The sequence below is a fragment of the Atheta coriaria genome, unplaced genomic scaffold (genome assembly GCF_025399875.1).
Source record: "Atheta coriaria isolate IRGN ID8LTWV9N9 unplaced genomic scaffold, Caltech_Dcor_3.1 hic_scaffold_3_pilon, whole genome shotgun sequence".
In the NCBI taxonomy this organism is placed as follows: Eukaryota; Metazoa; Arthropoda; class Insecta; order Coleoptera; family Staphylinidae; genus Dalotia; species Dalotia coriaria.
The window spans coordinates 5,700,544-5,717,677 of NW_027045445.1; the positions used below are offsets into that span (position 1 = coordinate 5,700,544).

Below are 17,134 nucleotides of genomic sequence, written 5' to 3' on the forward strand. Positions count from 1 at the left end.
AATTATTAGTAAATGAAATAAAAAAAAACTTTGGTGACAATACGTATTTTATGCAAATTTCAATAGCTGGGTCCCTGAATACTGCGCGAGGGTTGAATGCATCCGAGCGATCGCTTTCGACGTTATAGGAAATTACGGCCAGGCGGCTATCTTTCATTTTACGCCCGAAAATTTCTTATTCCAATTTCCCGTTCGCGTCTGTCAGTTGTTATGACTCATTTTCTGATAAGAACCCACCCTCCGGCCGCGCGCGGCGGGCTTCTTTCTCCGCCGAGTTCATATCCTCTCGTCCTCGTCCTTCCGCCGGCGTATAACAAGGCGCCGAAGCTGCCGCCGCCTCCTCTACCGCCGCCGCCGTCGACGTCCTATTCTATTGAGTTGTTGCCGTTGTGTGCAGATTGGGTGCGCTCGGCGAGGAAATGGAGCCGCACGAAGAGAAGACTATTATGCAATAGAACTATTATAAGTGGCGGCACGGGGCGCAAGCCGTTATCGGTCGCTATATGTCACGATGCGGAATTGCCGCCCCACCAAAACACACACTTACACATTCTCACACACAGAGGAGTATAATACCTTCAAACCGCAGTGTAGGCAAAAGTATAGAGGGTTGTCTACCTTGGACGCGTTGCGAGTTAATTAAGCTGTCAGGTTCTTGAGAGGAAAAATCACTTTCCCTATAAATAGGCAACCCCGGATGCTCGTAGGTGTAGCGCGGGTTGCAAAAACAAACCCGTTTCTCGTCCCGCCATTATCATCCGGTGCCTTTCCCTGCACAGCGTCAACCCTTTAGCACTTTTGTTCTCGTCGCGCGGCGGTGGCAAGATTGTAATTTTATTAGGGGTTGGAAAATTAGGGGTTGGTTATTTCGAGTGAGTCTAGCGCGCGCGCGCGCGCGCGAACAAGCGTATCGCCGACGTTTTCCCAATCACACTTGACTTACACCCAAGATATACTGAGTGTTTCAAAAGTTATTTTTAAGAAAAATGTTTATAAATTCATAAAAATTAATTATTTGAAAAGGTAAAATATTTTTTAGTATTTTAGAACTTTCTCTTGATTTATTCTTAGATGGATACACAGAGTGTTTCAAAAAATATTTTTAAAAAAATATTAATCACCAAAAATGTTTTTAAAATCGTAAAAATAATTTATTGAAAAGTTTTGTATTTAATTCAGGTGGTTTTTGTATTTTGGAACACTCTGTATGTGTTCATCCTTGGTTACACTGCTGATTGTGTGCTCGTGTGGTGTTATAAACAGTTTAAGGGTTGTTTGCGCGTCGCGCGGCGCGTGTGTGTAAAACGGAGCGGAAATGGCGTCGTTATCTCGAACACGACGCGCACTAAAACGCCCCAATGCCGCCGCCGCCGCAGCGCGCGACGAAGACGCCCCCATTCGAAAATAGTTTGTGTAATTTCCGCCACTTCTCGCCACTTTGCGCGAGAGCGCGCGCGCTCATCTCTTGACGCGCGGAGCCACTTGTTATAATGTAATAATACACCCTCCGCCGTTGCCGCCGCCAGCGGCAACAATCCGCCGCCCCGATAAAGACCTTTCACGCGCGCCCCTGTTTAAACATTTTCCGTGAAGCGCTTTTGTATCTCTCAACGTTTTGAATTTCTAATATTTCTATTAATAATTGTATAGAAATTCTTTCTCGAGCAGACATAAAATTTGTAGAATACGAAATTAATGAATTGTCCTCGATGACAATTCATATCTCAAACATAATTCATTTCTGGAGATGTTTTTCGACGCTTTGAATCACGGATACCCTTCTGAGCTATTGTGCGCGTGGTGATTTCATTCACTCCGGATTCATTCAGGAGATGTGTGTCCACCTGTGATGGTCCCACATGTGACAACAAATCATATAATGGACGCGGAATAATACGATAGACTCCGAGGCGTCCCCTCGTTGGGAGACTTGCGCGCTGACCAGTCTCAAGACCTGCGAAGTCATCGATGTCCATTCTTGGACGTGTCAGTTTTCGTACACACACGCGTTGTGTTGGCAATTGCGTCGTTATGACATTTTGCGTTCGCAGGTACGCATTCAGCTTTTGTGCCATTTTACAAAACTTGACTTTTCTGGGAGAGTAACTTACTTAAGTCACTTGTGGATTATTTACGAGGTCATTTTGTGTTCAACCACAATGGATTGCACTTCATTTTTCTTTTCATGAATCAAAAATATTTCTCCTACAAACACTCAGTATAGATGCTGAGTAAGTGTATTATTATTATTATTAGTATTGACTTCATAATTCACTTATTAAAGACTTACTTATGACTTAAGTCATATTGAAGGGTTTATTTGTAGGTTTAGAAATGTATTTCTTTGAATTTTTCTGAAAATTCCTACGTTTTGGGTGGCAATTAATCAATGACAAGCGTGAAATAAAAATTGCACGCCATTCAAAAACTATTAACTCATGAATGGCGGACCACTCGAGACTCCCGATACAATGGTAGATGATGAAAGATGAAAGATGAAAGAAATTGACGAAGCGTTCGTTCGCACATTGTGTACGTCTGTGTAAAAATGCGAGGTAAGAAAAAAAACAGGGTTGTGAGTTGTGAATTAAGACGTTTTCGGTGCGAAAAGTGCCGAAATCACATCCACACACTGCGAGAGATTAAAGCTTGACCACATTTATCGCCGTTAATGGGTCGTAAAATCGATAAAAAGCTGGAAATCAATGAAAATACATAAAAGCAAAAATGCCAGACGAGAGATTCACAGGTTCACATGACACTCGAGTGCATTTTTAGCCACTTGAACATTTTCAAAGTGATAAAATTAGTTTTTTTAGAATGTGTTTTTTCTTTCTAAGGTATACCTACAACAACACCTGTTTTCCTCACTTTTCTTGTGATTACCGCCTCAAAATGGAACGTTGTGATCAATTGACATTTTTCTGGCGCATAAAATACTCGTACAAATAGGCCTTCGCCTAATTAACTAACCTCTCTGTCTGTGGTGCGCGCGCTCGCGGATAAAAAAGGTGTCCCCGGAATGCGGTCCTTTTTGTAGCGTTTTCTGTTTTTCGTAGTTTTATGCGGTCGTCGTAAATTAGGCAGCAGCAGCGCAAGACGGCGAAGCCCAGAAGGAGAGATGCGGCCGGCGACGACTGCAGCACAACGCATTAAAATTTATTGGGCTTCCATTTCGTCGCGAGGCTTTTATTTTAATTTCATCGGCCGATTCGGCCGATCGTTTAACGCCGCCGCGTCCCATCCGGTCCAGTATACGCTAATTAGTAGATAAATCAGTAGCAGTGGGCCTCCGAGGACTCGATTATCTACCTGCATAGTTTACAAATTTTCGAGAAGTTGAAGAAGCTTCTGAATTACTTACTTGCCACATTGTAACAGAAATAAGTGACAGCTATCCGTCGGAAGGTGGCAGCACATGTTGAGATTTAAAATGTGTAGTTTGAATGGTCATTAATTGTAGTTTTCAAAACTTTATTTTAGTTTTTGGATTTTTCCTTCAAAAATTTTCAGTTTTGTTTGATTTTCTCGGCGATTTGTAATGACAACTATTCATCGATAGGTGGCAGCACTTGTTAAAGTACTTAATATACAGAACTTTTATGTTTCTATATTGATTAATTGTAGTTTTCAAGTTTTAGTTTGATTTTTTCGAGTTTTTTTTCTCAAAATTTTAAGTTTATTTTAGTTTTTATTGATTTTCTGACACTTTTTGAGCACAATGACAACTACACATCACTAGATGGCAGCACTTATTGAATTTTAAAACGTGCAACTTGTAGGTATATTTCTGTGGTGATTAATTAAATCAAAAATGTTTATCGCCTGTCTAATTATATGTGTTTGCTCTGCGAGCGCGCGCGTGAGTCCTTCAGGAGTCATTACGTGCGCAAATCAAGATCCTTAATTGGAATGTGACACCGCGCGAACAAGATGGCTACATGGCAACCGGAATGCGCGCCCGAAAATAATACAAAAAAAATGAGAAATAAAGCGGAACAAATACACAAACGGCGCATCGCGCGCTGCTGAGCTGCAGCTTTCGGTGGCTCGTTAAAGATCCGATCTTTATAGAGGTGGACGACGACGACGAGTGCGATAAGTTGGTAACTGGTAGGTCGTATAAGTAAGTGGAAATGCTATTGTGTGTGCGTTCCACAATTTCCACCAAACAAAAATGGACAAACGACGCGTCGACGGGAATAATTCGCTCGTCGCAATTAATACCAACAATAAAAGTAATTAATTCGGCGCGTAGAAAGGTTTCACACAAGATATACAGGGTGTTGGGTTTTAAGAAATTTTTCTTTTCGAATTTCGTGTTTAATTCTTTGAAATAAAAGTTTTAAGCTGAAATTAATAGAACGTGTCTAAATGAGACATCGCTCGCGGACACAATTAACATCTAATTAATAATTATAAAATCGTCGTCTTCCGCAATCGGATCCTAAATTAAGATTTAAAAGTTGGTAATTTTATTTTCTAGTCCTGATTGCGAGAAACACCGTTGCGTTTTATAGCGTTTTGATTTCGGTTTTATTCGTTTCTTATTATTCATCGATCTCGTGCGGCTGAATAATAAAGTTTCGCGGTCGATTAGTTTCGGATACATTAATTAGTAGGTTTTATTAAACTTGTAAACGACTAATCTCGCCGGCTACCGAATTCGCGTTCTCGCATACATTATAAATCTCTACGTTTTAATGAATTCGTTTATTTTTCCATTCGATTTTGTTTCTAAAAACGAAATAAAATAAAATAAAATAAACAGAAGTTTGAAAATGGTTTCTGGCGGTCAGAGATAAACGCACGCGGATGGTTTATCTTGCGTCGGTGACGTTTTGTTGGTTTTTGTGCGGGAACAAAAGACAATCAGCCTATTAAAATCGGACACACCGTATACGCGCGCGCGCGGAGATACATTTATTCGCGAATACGATTTATTGTTCCAATTAGCCAAATGGCGAAACTACGTGTTTCGCCAAACCAATGTTAACACACCACGCACAGTGTGTTGCCTACCTTTTACATTCCCCAACTACCCACTTGCCTATCACTTAAAAATATTTTTCAGCTTTAGAAACACCCTGTATGGACTACCGCGCAAAAAGAATACGAATAAAAGTCGCCGGACACAAGTGCAGCGCGGTGGCTAATGTCGCTTGTTAAAATAACCGGTATATCCTCAACACACGCAGGATTTTATTGAGTTTATTGAGTTTAATTTGTTGCAAATGCGTGAAATTCGTCAACGCGTTAAGATAGCGTCCTGCCGATTAAGATAACATTTCGTAATTAACGCCGGCTTTCCGAGAGCGCGCTGCGTTTTCGTCGAATTGTTTAATTAATTACTCATTAACACGTTTCCCGCGATACCCGCCGCGCAAGCGCTTTTTATGGAAAATTCATTAATGGCGCAGCGGACGGACGTGTTAATTGCACGCAACGACAAGAAAATCAACCGCAAATACACAAAAATTAATTTTTATTCTATGTTTAATTAATTACAACCATAATATTATGATTATGTAATATTATTTAGAAATGTGCGTAGAAAAAGTTTAATTGCACAACGAAAACGTTTTGTTCTTGTGTGTTTCAGTGCTTGAGAACCGTTTTCATTGATTCAATGTGTGTGTGTTTGTGTGAGGTTCTTGTTCTTCTTTTGGTTTGTTGCGCTTCGAAAACAGTGGAAGCTGTTACACGGCGGTAGCTGCAGCCGGATCGGTAGCAACTTGTAATTATTATTCAATGGACATTCGTCGTTCGCCCGTTCGTCCGTGCAGAGCGACTCCCTTTTAATTGGTCGTTATCTCGCAGCAAATATCACTCTCTATAATTGTCCATTCGTTGCTGCAACTCCTCGCTTCGTCCTCTTCGGTCTTCACGTACTTCTTGGCGTTTCCAGCGGTGGTGTATTCGAATTTTTAATTTTTAATTTTCTGTTGCGCTCGGGGCGCTGCTCGTGAAAAGCAATTTGTATCATTAATTAACGAAATTAACATTTAAATTATTGATGGTGCTTCTTTCCATGTAGCAACACGATCCATTAATTAAAAATATAAAGTTTCGGTTTTTCACATTAATCAATAAAATTGATTTTTGGTTTGGAAAAAAACTTTTAAAAAGTATATTTTGGTTTTGTTTGATTTTCTCGGCGATTTACAAAGGTAGCAACGCAAACATTATATTGTTATGCTTAAACCTTTGACGCGAAGCGTGGAAAATTAGCCAATATAAGTGTCGGACACACGCATCGTCCGCAGCGGGCGCAAATCAAACTTCAAAGATTTGCCAGCGCAAACACAAGAAGTCCTCATTGGTATCATGTTTCAAAAAACGCTTTTTCGGCTTTCGCACGGCTGCCACTTACAAAATTCAATTTACTTTGTGTAGCGACAATTCCAATGCACCTACCTCTACCTAAATCTTTCCCCGATAAAAATCACGTTGTTTTATTTTTATTTATTATTTTTGGTGACCGTAGAAAATTTCAATAAAATTAACATGCACCGAAATTCACGGAATTAATTAGGATTTGATCCTCGGCGAGTTAATTAATTTAATTGGATCCAAAACGTCCAAACGTTTTGTTCACCATGCACGCGCGCGCTTAAGAGAAGAAATGATTCTTTTATAATTCCCAAGTGTATAATACTCGGTATTTAATATTATTTAGAATGTTCAATATTGAATAATTTAATTATGCAAATACAATGCATGCGTAGATTTGAATAGCACGCCTCGGCCGCCGCAGCGAAATTCATTTGCATTAATTAAAATTATTCAACAGCCATTCAAAATTATCTATTTATTATAATGCGATTCAATAATCGATGAATTTTCGGTGCATGCATGAATTATTTATTTATTCATTGCATTAGTTGCATTGTCATTTATAGCGAAATAAATTATCGAGACAATGTGATGTGCATATTGTATTGAATTGTTTTTCTAGCGAAACAAAAAATAAAATTTTAAATTTATTTTTGAAATTTTGAAATAAATGTACCCGGCTGCTAATTGTAAATAAATCCCGAGGTGTGTGTGTACCTGAATTGCTACCGGCGGTAGCAGGTAACGCAATGGCGACGATCGTTCGTAATTAATTCCGCTCGGCGTTATCGCCGATCTGATCTTCATTCAGCTCCCAGGTCTTGGAGACTACCACGACCATTACGCAGCGAGGAAAAATAAAACATCGTTTTTTTTTCTTTCTTTTTTTATTCTTTAACTCAACTTGAGTGCGTTTTGTTCCATTTTGTCTTCAACCTTCTTTTCCCTCTTCTGCTTCTTCTTCTTCTTCTTCTTCTGCTGCACTTCGTGGTTTAATTGTTGCTATAGTTGGAAACAGCTCACGGAGCGAAATAAAAACGCATTCTCTGGAACTATAAAACTTGGCTTTTCCTCTGCGTGTCAATTAACACTCTCTTCGGGCGGCGGTGGTGGTGGTGGTGTGCCGAGAGCACGCACGATATAATTATCTCACTAAACGCCCGCTTGTTGCGTGCTGCCGGGAGAAAAACAAATATGAGCGTCGATAGCAAACGAGCATATAACTCGAGACGCGCACCCAAAGAAGAGAAAAAGACGCGCGCGCGCGCGCGGAAGAAGACATCGTTTATGAAAGACGCGCGAGACAAGTCATTAATAATTTCGAAGTTTAACTAGCAGCGACGAACTATATTGGTACGTATTAAGCCGTCTGAAAGTGAGACGCACAACTCTTTGCCGGTGTCTTTCCAGACTTGTGTTTAATGCGTTTGGGTTTATCCACGTCCGACGCGATAACTCTGATGATTTAAAACGCGTTAAACTATGTACGCGCATAAATCTACTTGATAATGAGCAGCGACATGAAAATTTACGTTATTTTTGGATGAATTTCCAAGAAAAACATAGTTTTTTATTGTTTTTTTAAAGAAAAAAATCAAATTTTTAAATTTTTTGGTTTGTAACTTGGCTATATTCAGATGTAATGCGTTTGTGTCTCATTTGTATTTGCGGCCGAAAAGTGCAGGAGTCGCGGTGAAGCGCGCACTCGGCAAAGAGGTCTGCGGCGCAGGCAGTAACGCTGATTAATTCGTTATTTTGACGTGCGGCTTGTAAACGACTATTAGCCGGATAGCGGCGAGCGCGACGCTCAAACGCACATCGCAAACGAGACAGGCGCAAAGCGGGGAAGAAGTGCGCCGCTTAATGACCGGTGATGGCATATTAGTGGCTAACACATGTGCGCCGACGCTTTTATAACTCCATTTAACTCCTAGAATGCGCTCACACTGCGCCTTTGGCTCAAAAATTAACACGGAAAAATCAATTTGAGCGCGCGTACATTACTTATTCGGCTGCGCATGCGCGTATTTTTTTCTCCTGCGCGTTTTAACAACTTGCAGTGAAGTCGTAATTACGCCGTTTACTAAATTTATAACGCCAACAGCTGAATGAAACCGAAGCCGGCTGCGGGGCTGCTCGACTTCTTCATGTTGAATACGCCGAAACAATCAATCAAGACGTGGCGAACGACACACTTACTCTCCAGCGCTGCGAAAAATGACACTCGGCATTAAACGCGTACAATTTCGTGCGAAACAAATAAAAGCCGGCGGCGACGTACGCAGAATCGCGCGCAATACGAGCTGGAGCGTCGCGTGGAAACGCGGAAATTTGCGGAAATCATTAAACATGATATTTACGCTTTAATTACGCACGTAAATTATTCTCTCTCTTATTTTGTGACTTAGAGTGTAATCTACCGGCAAAGCTTGGAAATTAGTTGATTTAGTACTGCTTGCGCCCTCTAGTTGTCATATTCATAACTATTCTTTTAACTTTTATATTTTCGCATGGTAGGCAACTCAAATAACATCAATGTCAAGTGACATTGCAGAGTGCTGACACCTGACTAAACTCCTGTCATCTGTCGCAAACGTCGCGTAAATATTACATCGGTCGTGAAGGGAAGCGAAGTTAGTAAACGCAAACGTAACAAACGTTAATAATCTATTCCACCAGCTGCGCTCGACTAACACGACCTTTCTTCGATTTCCAGCTCACACGACCTTCTCGCCGAGCGACGTCAGTTTGGGCCAGCTGGAGCAAAATTCGCAGTGTGCAACACACAAGGCGGCCCCCACGCTCGAGACTCGTGCAGGCGGTGAGTCGTGCCGCCGGAGAAGCACCATCAGGCACGCAGCACGGGCGATTGAGATGAGATGTCGTTGAGAACGCGTGTCCTCTGCCTGGTGGAGGTCGTGCTGCGAGTGCCGCCGCTCTTCGTCATCGATGAGATCCTCAAGCTGGGGCTCGGCGTCGCCGAGTTCACCGAGGGCGAGTTCGTCGAGCTCAACGGCTATGATCCCGGCGAGCATGCGGAGGCGGGTGCCGCCGCCGCCGCTAGTTTTCTCGCCGACTCCTTCAACTACACCGGATCGCGGCTGCAGTACGATTCCAAAGTCTACAAGTTTGTTTTGATTTCACTCATGAGGGTCTTGCTGAGTGCTTTAGGTGAGTACAAGTATGACTAAGCATAAATTTGAAACCTTTAGAACTAAGATTAGTGGTAGACTTTGGTAAAAATTGCTGTGATTTGATGGAATGCGTCAACAGGAAGTTGTTTGATTCCATGCAAATGTAAACATGCAAGAATTACAAATGGAAGGTTTGCAATATTTGCATGACTTGCGCGCTGGTGGTTGCCTTGAATGTTGAGCAGTTGGACAAGTTTAAGCTGATAACTGCTGTGTGGGCTATATGGCTACACTTGTTTTAATTGAATTATTAATTACGCACGCGCGTTGTTTGTTTGAATCGATATCTCATCTTGGTGCAACAATAATATCATTAAATAACGTGTTTTCGGTTAATGACTTGGTCAGTTTTTCAATTACATATGTAAATCCAGGTCGTTACACGTTTTTTAATGAGTGTTTTGGGTCATTTCGGTTTCAAAACGACATTTTCTTTTCTCTATTCATTCACTATCGAAATATTTAGGTTTTTTGGGCTATTTTTGTTGCAGGCACTTCACTTTTTGCTAATATATTGCATATCGCCACGAATTACCATTTTAAACTACTTTGTATGCGTTTCTATAGCTAAACAATATGTTTTTTAGGATGTTTGGTCGCCCTTGGTCTGTTTGTGCTGAACACAAAGCACCTTATGGTCGTCTACATGTATCTAATGTCATTGGGGATCGTTTTCGTCTCGTACTGGACGAATGTGTCCACAATGCGTAGCGTCATCGGCGCAGTCGAAAGCGAGCAGATCAAGTCTTCGATTCTCGACGAGATTCTCTCGCTGAATTTCGGCGAGATTATGCGCCCGGATGGTTGCGCCTACTACGTCGGGCAGAACATACTATTCCAGCTGGCGATGATGTTCCTTTTCTTCAATATTCACCTTGGACCACGCTACGGCTCCCTACAGCGGCTTCTACCTCTATCGTTTATTGGTCCTTCAATTCTGGCTCTACTACCACTGCCAGTGGCAGTGTTCAATCACGCTGCTGTTTTCGCTGCTCTGCTACCATTAATGATGGTGGTGTTTGTCTTATTTGCGTCGATATTCTCCATCGTGCAGACGGTTTTACATGGGTACAACTACGCGCGGACGTATGTGAGCAATTTCGGCATGTCGGCACTCATCGAAAGCGAATGGTTGCGCTTGAGCGTGCCGGAAGTCCTGCGCACGTTTTGGTTACTGCGTGTGTTGGAACACACTGGGTTGTTTTTCATCGCTGGATTATGGCAGATGGATGATTCCGGTTTGACACCGGCGTTCAAATGGATGAAGAATACGATGATTACTGGATGTGACACGCTCATTGCCGTGCTGGGGATTACCAGCGTGGTTTCGTATCTTTGTCATCACATCGGTAAATTCTTCCAGTGGATATTACTCACGCAGGATGAGAATGACAAAGGCATAGGCGCTGTGTCCGCCATTTTGTTTTATATCCTCGCGCTGCAGACGGGCTTGACTGGTTTGGAGCCGGAGAAACGCTTTGTGCGATTGTGTCGCAATTTCTGCCTGCTCTTCACTGCGCTGCTACACTTTATACACAACATCGTCAGCCCGCTGCTGATGAGTCTCAGCGCGTCGCATAATCCGTCACTGAAGAGACACATACGTGCTCTGGCGGTGTGCGGATGTCTAGTCCTGTTTCCTATTTTACTCATGACTTATCTATGGTCCAACCATCGTGTCTCCACTTGGTTACTGGCTGTGTCCGCTTTCAGCATTGAAGTCATCGTCAAGGTCGCTGTGAGTTTATGCATATACTCGATATTCTTATTGGACGCACGCAGGGATACATTCTGGGAGCGTTTGGATGACTATGTATACTACATCCGGGCGTTTGGTAACACCGTGGAATTTTGTTTCGGGATTTTCCTCTTCTTCAACGGCGCATGGATACTTGTCTTCGAAAGCGGCGGAGCCATCCGTGCAGTGATGATGTGTATCCACGCATATTTCAATATATGGTGTGATGCGAAAGCAGGCTGGCGGGTTTTATGAAGCGGCGTACGGCTGTTAACAAAATTGACAGTCTGCCCGAGGCTGAGGAAGAGCAACTTGAGCGTTTGGACGACGTTTGCGCAATTTGCTATCAGGAGATGAAGTCGGCGAAGATCACGCGATGCAATCACTTCTTTCACGGTGTTTGCTTGCGTAAATGGCTATACGTGCAGGATCGTTGTCCGCTGTGTCATGAAATCCTGCACAGCGTCGAGTACGATCATAAAACGGAGGAGAACGAGGAGGAGGAGCAGCATCCGGTGCCCGAGGAGGAAATCTTCGACGATTATAGGTGATGATAAATTGATTTATGAATAAATGTTTGGATTGTGTCGACGTGGACCTCTCGGGCACACACATACACACACACACATTTGTTGTTGTTTTCGTTTATAGTCTCTCAATATATAGTTAAGTGATGCGCGCCGAGCATGAAGCCGAAACATACACGAGGGAAATGAATGTGATTGATTTGTACTCTCAAACGTTAATCTTGTCTTATTTATATATCTCTGGTTGAATAACTTTGTTAAATCGTATATACTTTTGTAATATAATTAAGTAGTAGGCTATTTTTAGGCGATAAGTTTGCAGCGCAGTCACACGGTACTTACTACTGACGTGGAATCTTTATTAAGTTTTTGATTTTTGTTTTATGTTGCACGTAGCTGAATGATGGGCAGCTGAATTGGTTCGTATATGTATATATTTCGAAAACTATAACAACGCAAGTGATAAAACCATGTAATCTTAAGTGCGGCAGGATTTAGCGTGTGGAATTTTGTACATAAGTAGGATGTTTTTCAACGGGCAACTATTGCGGTTTATTCATCGTTGATGTTTCTGTTCAATTTCCGGTTGAATGAAGTGACGTGCAGCTTTCTGTCGAATGGAATAAATATATTTTACAAAGGGCAATGCGGAGTTTATTTTTAATATGTATTCGTTTTATTGTGTCCATTTGTCTAGTATAATGTGTGGTTGCCCCGTGGGATACACTCTGGACAAACGAAACATGTAAGTGGTCTGTGATCCATTCCAATTTCGTTGCATTCTTCTTTTGTTGTTAGATTTTCACAGAAAACGCACGCTGAAATTGAAATTTTTAATTCGTTTTATGCCATTTGATGGTGTAATTTCTTACGTTGCGGTGGTGGTTCTGTAGTTGTGGTGCCATACTTTTCAGTAACTATTAAATTTATACAAAAAGCGAATGTGATTACAACTAATGCAATAGTAAATTGCTTCATATTTGGTGTTTGGATTAGTTTGGTGTTCGATTGTTTACTGCCAGTGTATAACCATAGCGCATGGTTATTAAGGTAAAATTTCACATTCTAGAAATGACAATTTAAGTAATTTTATCTTTGGAATTTAAAGTTCTATATAATTATAATTATTTATTAAAGTAATTTCAGTTGCGTGATGACGTATTGGAAAATATTATTTGTTTTTAAGGTATTTCAAGATCTAGTTAGTTCGGTTTTAGCGATTGGAATCAAAATCGCGAAATATTCGCGCTTCTTTGCATGATTTGTCGCTCTTAAGGTTGATTTTTGGTTGCGCGTTTGAGTTGCGCACCTGTGCACAATCACGCGCACACGGCTTAAGTCGAGTTGGTCTAGTCGTCTTAATCGCGCCGGTGTGTCCGCACGCGTTCCTCTTGCTAGTCTCGTTTTTGGTTGTAGTTTGTCATCGATCGAAAGTGCTAATAAAACATTATTTTCATCTTTACGCGTTTAACGGTGTTTGTGTTGTATTATATTATTTAATTGACTTGAAAGAAGGCGCGCACGTCTAGTATTTCCTGATTAATTATATACAAAGGCAGGTTTGTGGGTTTATCCCTTGGCAAACCTACGAAAATGCATTTTTGTGTTTTTTTGTTGTCTAATTTTTACTGTTTTAGGTGTCTATCGGCCGAACCCGATGTCGTAGCACCACGTCTTTTTCACCAAATTGTAGGTACTAAAATTCTCTATCAATTTGTATATAACTTGTGGGTTTATCCCTTGGGAAACCTACGAAAATGCCCTTTTTGTGTTTTTCGTTGTCTAATTTGTGCTGTTTTAGGTGTCTATCGGCCGAACCTGATGTCGTAGGACCACGTTTTTTTCACCAAATTGTAGGTACTAAAATTCTCTATCAATTTGTATATAACTTGTGGGTTTATCCTTGGGAAACCTACGAAAATGCCATTTTTGTGTTTTTTTGTTGTCTAATTTTTGCTGTTTTAGGTGTCTATCGGCCGAACCTGATGTCCTAGGACCACGTTTTTTTCACCAAATTGTAGGTACTAAAATTCTCTATCAATTATGTATATAACTTGTGGGTTTATCCCTTGGGAAACCTACGAAAATGCCCTTTTGTGTTTTCGTTGTCTAATTTTTGCTGTTTTAGGTGTTTATCGGCCGAACCCGATGTCGTAGGAACACGTCTTTTTCACCAAATTGTAGGTACTAAAATTCTCTATCAATTATGTATATAACTTGTGGGTTTATCCCTTGAGAAACCTACGAAAATGCCATTTTTGTGTTTTTCGTTGTCTAATTTTTGCTGTTTTAGGTGTCTATCGGCCGAACCTGATGTCGTAGGACCACGTTTTTTTCACCAAATTGTAGGTACTAAAATTCTCTATCAATTATGTATATAACTTGTGGGTTTATCCCTTGGGAAACCTACGAAAATGCCCTTTTTGTGTTTTTCGTTGTCTAATTTTTGCTGTTTTAGGTGTCTATCGGCCGAACCTGATGTCGTAGGACCACGTCTTTTTCACCAAATTGTAGGTACTAAAATTCTCTATCAATTATGTATATAACTTGTGGGTTTATCCCTTGGGAAACCTACGAAAATGCCCTTTTGTGTTTTTCGTTGTCTAATTTTTGCTGTTTTAGGTGTCTATCGGCCGAACCTGATGTCGTAGGACCACGTTTTTTCACCAAATTGTAGGTACTAAAATTCTCTATCAATTATGTATATAACTTGTGGGTTTATCCCTTGGGAAACCTACGAAAATGCCCTTTTGTGTTTTTCGTTGTCTAATTTTTGCTGTTTTGGGAGTCTAGCGGCCGATGTCGTATGACAACTCTTTTTCACCAAATTGTAGGTACTAAAATTCTCTATCAATTATGTATATAACTTGTGGGTTTATCCCTTGGGAAACCTACGAAAATGCCCTTTTTGTGTTTTTCGTTGTCTAATTTTTGCTGTTTTAGGTGTCTATCGGCCGAACCCGATGTCGTAGGACCACGTTTTTATACGTTTTATATAACTTGTGGGTTTAACCTTCGGGAAACCTACAAAATTAAAATAAAAGTTCGGTAATTTAATTGCTTCATATCACATCATTTCTGTTATTACGTGCGTTGTTGTTTTCAACTTACGAACATAGATTGTCGTCCGTCCAACTGTGGGTCGGTTATCAATTGTCGTTCATGTTTAGTCCGGCTTAGTCGTTCGTGCGCCGTGGTGTGGTGTGCACGTGTTTTGTTCATTAATCAAACTTCGTGATATTTGTTAGCGTTACTAAATGTCTTAATTCCGTAATTAATCTAGAATTCTGTAATTAAATTTCAGTAATAACAGACCAGTGTAGTGGTTGTTTGTAGGACGTACGTGGTGACCGTCGGATAAGTATGCTCGCGTGGCTAAACATATTTATTATTCATGTATTAAATTTATGTGATTGCACGCTGCTGTGTTTATCAATCGTGGATTAATTTTATGTTCACCGGTGCGCGCGTGACCGTTGACAATCAGTTATCGTTTCGCACATAAGAAAAACTTGGATTTATAATTAATTCCTGCAAATGTTTGTGAGTGCACGGATTGAGTTTGCAATATCTTTAGCTCAAGTGTTGGAGATGTGCGTATTTTAAGGCAAGTTTTTACTACTCCCGAATTTGATAGCTGACGATTTTATTATTTAAAATAATGTGTCTATTGTTATTGTTCTCAATAAAACACATTGTAAAATTACAATCTGATTCATATTTCTTTATGGTATCCTCTTTGTCGTTTTCAGTATTGACATCTTAAGTCATGTTGCATATAAATCTTATGCGCGTGAAGCTAGGGCAACATAGCTGTGTTGTGTTGTTGTTTTTAAAAGTAGAATGAAGTAGAAACATAAATAGAAGAATCAAATATTAATAATAAAAACACTCGGTGGTCGAGTGGGTACGTGCACCTGCTAGCATGCTAGTAGACACGGATCGAATCTCAGGTACGGGAGGCATTTTTCTCAAATATAAAAATAACAGGTGTAATTTGGGTTGCATATGTAAACTCAAATGAAATATAGGAGAAATTGCAATACAAGTGAAGGCAATATGAGAAGCAAGGAAGTAGGTAGAGAAACGGAGAACAGAGAAATAGAAGAAGAAGGAGTAGTAGAGAAGAGAAGGAAAAGAAGAGGAGAAGATTGAAGAAAGAGAACAGGAGTGGATCAGATTTTTAAATTTTTTGGCACGTGTCGTTATAAGACAGTCACAGGTCGATCTCCCAGAGCGCCTCCGGCGCTCTGGTCGATCGCCCACTGCTTCGATGCGTCCATTGCTCCCGGCCCAACCTACAGCTACGATGTCTCTGCGCTTCATCCCCGAAATTATCAGGCATATCAACAATTTTTATGGTGGGGGATCACCCCCAGAGAGAGGGAACTCCTTATAAGGACAATCCTTATAAGGTCTTGTAAAAATATTTCTAAGTTTTAAGTCGCCTCAAGAGAGGTGACACTTAAAAATATTCTTACAAGTTCTGACCTGTAGCTGAAATGAAAGAAGGAGCACACAAATCACACAGGATACCTTAACAATTTTTATAGTGGGGATCATCCCCTGAGAGAGAACTCTCATGTAGGAACTCTGCACCTTTAGAGACCTGTTCCTGAAATGATAGAAGAGGTACACAAATCAAAGAAGTCAATATATTTTACTATTTCTTTATTAACAATAGAATACAAGTTTATATTTTACAAGTCAACAGAATACATGTCGCCATATTGAAACATGACTTACGACCTGCATAGCCGTGCACAAGCAAGCAAGTTACACTTCGGAATGTACTACCGGGATAAAGAAATTAAGAAATAGACCATTTTCTGCGTGAGTGAAAATGGGAACAAATATACAGGGTGTTACAAATAGAAAATTCAAAGTGCAAAAAAGAAAACCCTAAAACAACAACTAAAGCTAAATTTTCACGTACAAAAAGAAAAACAAATATACAGGGTGCTACAAAAAGGAAATTACTACATCACAAAAAGAAAATCAATAGTACAAAAATGAAAATAGTCGAGAATACAAATTTAGAAAACTTATAATAGGAAATAAAAAACATACAGGGTGTTACAAACCGGAAATTCCTAAATTTAAAAATAAAATACAAAGTTTAAGTAGAAAACGACCCAGAAACGACAAATTTAGTCAGTTTTACACGCAAGGTAAAGTAGAACATAGGATGTTATTAAACCGATGATTGACACGACTATACTCTGCGGGTAGATCCAAGTCGCATCCGATGGCACGCATCAATTTTGTGTTGTTACGGTATTCACGTTACATGCAATTTTAGATAAACATGAAAGTATAATGTAATAACGTTTACAAAC

General features: G+C 40.4%; 1 protein-coding gene and 2 long non-coding RNA genes across 18 annotated transcripts; 2 read left to right on the forward strand and 1 right to left on the reverse strand.

Moving 5' to 3' along the window:
- The first annotated feature begins 8,991 nt into the window (after positions 1-8,991).
- Positions 8,992-12,441, forward strand: Trc8 (TRC8 ring finger protein). The gene is given in 3 exon segments (XM_065317512.1): positions 8,992-9,507; positions 10,118-11,512; positions 11,515-12,441. Coding segments are annotated over 3 exon segments (1,992 nt in total). The 5' UTR covers positions 8,992-9,215; the 3' UTR covers positions 11,820-12,441.
- A 7-nt stretch (positions 12,442-12,448) lies between these two features.
- Positions 12,449-13,722, reverse strand: LOC135803810 (uncharacterized). Its single transcript, XR_010550875.1, has 3 exons — positions 13,708-13,722; positions 12,668-13,380; positions 12,449-12,613 (listed from the first exon to the last, which is right to left on the reverse strand). It is a non-coding gene; the product is annotated as an uncharacterized lncRNA (long non-coding RNA).
- Positions 13,211-14,860, forward strand: LOC135803811 (uncharacterized). Of its 16 annotated transcripts, none has more exons than XR_010550879.1 (9): positions 13,211-13,350; positions 13,433-13,488; positions 13,597-13,648; positions 13,761-13,816; positions 13,924-13,979; positions 14,089-14,144; positions 14,254-14,309; positions 14,418-14,472; positions 14,739-14,860. It is a non-coding gene; the product is annotated as an uncharacterized lncRNA (long non-coding RNA). The 16 variants fall into 16 exon arrangements; XR_010550877.1 differs by having other exon boundaries at positions 14,254-14,305; XR_010550883.1 differs by having other exon boundaries at positions 14,089-14,140.
- The last annotated feature ends 2,274 nt before the right edge of the window (positions 14,861-17,134 follow it).